Source organism: Gymnoscopelus microlampas (assembly GCF_963454915.1).
Source record: "Gymnoscopelus microlampas genome assembly, chromosome: 10".
In the NCBI taxonomy this organism is placed as follows: Eukaryota; Metazoa; Chordata; class Actinopteri; order Myctophiformes; family Myctophidae; genus Gymnoscopelus; species Gymnoscopelus microlampas.
In genome coordinates, this window is record NC_139947.1 from 44,592,250 (window position 1) to 44,598,249 (window position 6,000).

Genomic DNA, 6,000 nt, shown 5'->3' on the forward strand with positions numbered 1-6,000 from the left:
GGTCTCGCACATGTTATATTAGTACAAACATATATTTTGGTTTACCAGGTCTCAGGTAGTGCTACCTTCTTTTAAAGTCGTACAGCTCTTCACTGCTACCGAACAATGGCAGGGGCAATGCCTAAGCATACCTCCTTATCTGTAGCAGGACATATTCTGGGGTTTCACACATGAAATGTTCACAGGTGCGCGTACCACTCGAAACTTCAGAAACTAGTTGAACGAATTAACCAGTTATTTGTCGTGAAAGAACTGGTTCATCTCAATTTTGGAACGTTAACTAAGTATTTCCACTCGCATGAATGTACATGTCCTCAAACAAACACCCTCCCCTCCGCACTGTCCTCAGCCGACGTGGATGACTGGGAGCAGCTTAACGTCCAGCCCAGGCAGGGCAGCATCCAGAACATTCTGTACCTGAACGACGAAGAAGAAGAAGAGGAGGACAGTGACGAGCTGGAACGTGGACCAGAGGGCAGGAAGGTCACGGTGAGGTCATGGCTAATAAAAGAGAACCGGCTTTAATGTGCCTTTTTAAATGTATTCATTGCACACAAATGTATACTATACTTCATCGATGAGATGTAAATCGGAAGATACAAAGATCCTGATTCTTTTCAGCCTTTCGGAATTACATTGACACTTTGATATTACTTGTTTCATTCATGCCAGAGGGCACATTCTTGTGTACCCTTTAAATATCACACAGGCTCGGTGGTTGGGCCTTTACAGTATTTGAGTCCAGTGTTTGATTTTTGATTTTTCATCCAACGTAGGTAGAAGGGTCTAGGGTGCAGCTCAGAGGAACAAAGGGTAGAGAGTAGGATTGCGGCAATAAATTCCCTATTACTTACAAGTCATGTGAGCTGCAAGCTCAGCACAAATTATTGCATACTTTCATAGCACAACGTAACACGGCATGGTCTGTACCCTGTGACCCTTGTATCACACGCCACACACACTATTGAACCCACCCAAGCCTCTCTGGTCTTCTAATGTGTCCCTTTAACACTCCAATCATCTGACCGCCCTGGGTCCTTGCTTTTGTTTGTTTACCATTGTTGCTGTTGCTTTAATTACTGCGGTTGCCAGTGTAGTCAAGCACTATTTTACCCCTAGCCACACGTCTCTCTCTCGACATGGCGACCGGCCTGTTGAAGTTGTGCAAGTGAGGACAGGGGTCCACAGGGCGAGTGCTATTATATATGTGCCACTGAAACCCAAGAGGTTGAAAATAGAAGGGGCCAGGTCGTAATCCAGGGATTTGTCAATATTTATTCAGCAGGACACATTACCCAAAAAGCTTTGTTCCTTGGCATTACAGAGGTCTCTTTGGGCAGTTGCTGCGTGTGTGTGTGTGTGTGTGGGGGGGGGGGGCGAAAGTGGTTAGGTGGAAAGGTGTGGGGGCTCCGTCTATGCATGTATGTCTGTTTGTGTGCATGTAGATAAGGTGGCACAATGTAGAACTACAGCGTACAGCCTCCAATATTGTTCAAGCGAAGGAGCTGTTGCAGTTCTGCTCAGCCTTCATCCGAGGCCTATAATTGAATAGATGTTAAGCCTTTCTTTTTTGAGTGGGTGGCACTCTACTAAATGTTTGACAGACTTGGGAACAAGTCCTCAGCATTAGTAGTGAAAAGCTTTTTGATGCTCTCTTATTGCACTGCTCTCCTTTCACAACAGCTGGCTAAAGTTTGATCACACATCATGATTTAGTAGAGGCATGTACCATAAACATTGACTCTCTCCCCCCAGAAAATAGACATCACATGATCACCAATTTGTTTATCCACACTTCATGACTGTGCATGATTCTTTTGTTCACGTATAAGTGGCCTGTTGAATGCTCTCAACTGAAGATTGTTTTAGTATCGGTATCTGGATCAGTGGAGATCGGAAACATGGAGGCGCAGTGGAAGATGTGTGTGTGTGTGTGTGTGTGTGTGTGTGTGTGTGTGTGTGTGTTATTGAACATTGACTCATTGTTGCCCCCTTGTGGCTCTGCAGGTATTCTTCACCAGGAACGGGAAGTTGATGGGCAGGAGGGAGGTGGTGGTTCCGCCTGGGGGCCTCTACCCCACTGTGGGCATGCTGAGCAGTGGAGAGAAGGTCAAGGTTGACCTGCATCCGCTCAGCGGTTGAGCCACACAACTGTGAATGGACACTCGGCGGTCTTGCAGCCCTGCTGGCTGTGAAGATGAGACTCTGCATGTTGCCAATAGCCCCCCACTTACCTGATCAAATGACTGGTAGTTGACCAGTTTTCAACCAGGCAAACTAACTCCCCTTCTCCAGGTCACGCTGCACCCAGCAGCCCTCTAGTGCACGTTGCTCTTGTCTTCCTAAAAAACATCTGGCTTTTATTTATAAGACTTTCACTTATATATCATGACAATGCGAGCACGTTGTCTTCCTGGTCATAGGAGTATTGCACGAAAAACTTCACTGTGGGTAGCGTTATATACAGTATATGGTCTGTGTGGGACCAGGCATAGCCCACTGTACTGTACCTGGCGCCAAACACCTCTTCGGAGACATAAAGAGTCATATAATTCTATGCAATCTCTTGAGCCATCATCCAAGTAGCTTTTCCCAGCCCTGTAAAGCATACGGTTGTGTGTCTCTGAAACAGTGAGCCCTTAAATCCCTCTCATGAGGTCTGGCACACTTAGTTTATTTCATTTGTCACGGCCCCAAGCATAGCAAAGCAGGGCCAACAGTTGTGTCGAGTCAGAGAACTAGTTGGCAGTTCATATCACAGGCACCATGTTTCTCTCTCTCTCTCTCACACTGTGCGTTTCTCTGTCTCCCACTCCATCTCACATTCTCTGTCTTCTCTCTGGGAAAGGGTGCCCCCCTGTGATTGATCGTTGACGTTGACCTACTGGCGAGGCCCCACTACCCGGCCACCCCCTGCCCGTTGGCGCTGTGGGTCAGTTCCACTCAGAAAAGCATCAATTTGTCCTTTTTTTTCTTTTTTTGCTCCAAGCTTTGATGCAATTAGTTAAGCAAGCTTGCATATCCACTTTTGCAAATCAGTGTCGGATAAAGTGATTTCTGAAGGGAAGCAGGACCGATGGACATAGATCAGAGATAATGTTCTTCACCCAATTCCTTTTGTGCTCCATATCTCACCATGTGCTGGCAGAAGAAAATCAAGCTTGGTCGTGGTGGGAAAAGTACTCGCATTTTTTACTTAGGTAAAAGTATCAATACTGCAATGTAGATATATTTGGTTAGTAAAAAAAAGTAAAAGTCCGGAATTAAACATTTACTTTAGTAAAAGTAAAAAACATCACACCCAATGTGAAGAGAGTGGTGCCCGTGATGAGTTATTTAGTGTAACTGGTTGCATTTTTGTGTTGCAATCAGCTGCAGCTGTTGAGGCCGTGCTCAAACATACGGACGGATGGACAGACACACACACACGGTCAAATGTAGGAGTGGTTGGCACCACTCCAAAAATGTATGGCATCAAAATGTACTTAAAGTACCAAAAGTAGAAAGTACTCATTATACAGAATGTCCCGTTTCACAAGTTTTCAAATGTATAAAAGTATTTTTTTAAATAGCAGATCTACAAGCTCACAATGTGTCGCATAGCGAGCTTGTAGATCGGCTATTTTCAAATGGCCGAAATATATATAGGCTAAAGTGGTTAATTTATGTTTTGTAATAATAACAATCAAAATCTACTAACTAGTAACTATAGTTTTTAAATAACTGTAGTGGAGTAAAAGTATAACATTTGCCTCTGAGTAATGGAGTAGAAGTAAAAGTATTGAAAATTGGAAATACTCCAGTAAAGTCAAAAAGAATACCTCAAAATTGTTCTTAAGTACAGTACTTGAGTAAATGTACTTAGTTACTTTACACCTCCGGGCTTGGTCTACAAGTGAAACCATGGCAGCATGTAAGAATGATGTTCCGCCTCCGATCTATTTTCTGCAAAGATTGTATACATTATAATGATGACCATCTCCTCAGTACAGGGAATGTATTTAGTTTTTACCTGGCATTATGTAACTGAGAATATGAGGTAGTCACATGTGAAGGAGACTTGAGTAGCGGGCGTGGGGTGGGGGGGGGGGGGGTTAAGTCTTTCTCAAAGGAGGAAGGTGATATCTACATGGTCGAGTCAGTTGTCCAAAGCACTGTTAACCATTTCCCAGTCCCCGAGTAGGATCCTTTTACATCTTTGTTTTAGGCTGGGAGACATTCAAATGAAGTGCCATTTTAGGGGAGTTGAAGGGTGTGTAACAGAACATAAGGGAATACAGTATGATTACAGTGTATCTGCTCTTAAAACAGTGTATTTGTTTTATTTTAGAATCAACAATGTAAGTCAGGGGAGAAGGGGTTAGGGGGAGGTCGTCTGTCTGTAGTTGTTTAATAACCCGCTGGATATAGCTGAAACTGATGACAATAGACATTTTGGTCTGCCGACATCCGCTGCATGTGAAAAAAGACACGATGTACTGTAGTGTATGTATATGTAGCCACAAGCACTTTAAGCCTAATCCACTCTTCACTTCAGAAATCAGTCCTTTGCAGCAAGTGATGCGGTCGTACAATGAAGTGTGAAGTTAGCAGTTGCCTGTACAGCATACAACAGCAGCACCAGAGCCATAGCAATCTCAATGTACTTGGAAGTGAGACTGGTGGTCATGGGTAAGGAAGTGGGGCTTGATTGTCACATTATCTAGTTGTTTTTTTATTTGTTTGTTTTTTTGGGCGGGGGGGTTGTATTCTCCATGCCAAATGATTGTGGTTTGGCAGCTACTGTCTTATATGCAATTTGTTTATCCCTCCCTCATTGTCTTAAAGGGACTGTTATCATCCATATTATACTGTGTTAATTATTTAGTTAAGTGAACCAACATTTTAATCAAATGTATGTTTTGGTGCTTTTCCACTGCATGGTACCAGCTTAACTTAAAATAGTAAATGGTCCATTTATATAGCGCATTACAATGTGTGACGCGCAGCAAAGGTTGTGGGGAACGGGAGTCGAACCCGCGACACGCTGTCAGGCTGGCATTGCAGCCTAGGGTGCCTGGAACGTCACGCTACTGCCCAGGCCCGGATTAATCAATTTAATCGATTATAAAGAATAATCAATATTTTGTATCCGTGTCGATTTGTCATATATAATAAATTATATTTTAAACAAACGCTACTAATTAAATGCCTGGTACCAAAAGCGAGTAGAGTTCAGTTGGGCAGAGTCAGTACCATGCAGTGGGAAAGCACCATTTGTTTACTTCATATACTGTATCAGTTGGCCATTAACAATATCACAATTCTGTAAGTTAAATACTACAAGCTGTTCGATATACATTCCTTTGCCTCTTCATATAAGCTGCATAGAGCAATCTTTTGGCATGTAGGTTAGCTTTTACATTAGATAGAGTTATACTAGGATAGAGTAGAATCCTTTGCCGACAGCAATGCTAGAATCTTCAAATTCTCTTGAATTCAAAGAAGTTGCTAATTAGGTCACATATGCTGGAGATAGTTTTAATCATATTTATTCACTTTCAAGCCACTGATTGTGCTCAACAGCCAATTTTGTGACTGCAAGCTATAAACCTCGACAGGTATGGTGCATGTACAAATGTAAAATGTAAAACAGAGACAAAATAAATATGTATTATTTTCCTGCAGGGCTATTATCTGAGACTGTTGTACAGGTTATCAATGCTGAGAGTATCAAAGATGTCACTCTGAAACTGTTAAGACAGGTCGATAGCGAAAAGATATATTTTTTATCTAATTACTGATGTGGCCATCTCATGTTTTTATTTTTGGGAGGTCAGGGTGTTATGATCAAGCCATTGGTGATGACAAAACTAGAACTACGTACAATATGCTGGCGACTTTTATCAATTTCTTCTGAATTTGACCAATTCAGAGCTAAACCGGGTCAAAATTTTGTAACTTGTCAACCCTTACTTGGATCAAGGACTATTGATGTATATCTTGTTGACTTGCAGTGTA

General features: G+C 42.5%; 1 protein-coding gene across 1 annotated transcript in view; it reads left to right on the forward strand.

Moving 5' to 3' along the window:
* The window catches only part of spryd3 (SPRY domain containing 3), a 53,472-nt gene extending 47,472 nt beyond the window's left edge, over positions 1-6,000 (forward strand). Inside the window, exons 10-11 of the mRNA XM_084068872.1 lie at positions 350-489; positions 2,008-6,000. Of these exons, the coding sequence (XP_083924998.1) occupies positions 350-489; positions 2,008-2,142 (275 nt within the window). The 3' untranslated portion in view covers positions 2,143-6,000. The remainder of the gene's footprint in view (positions 1-349; positions 490-2,007) is intronic.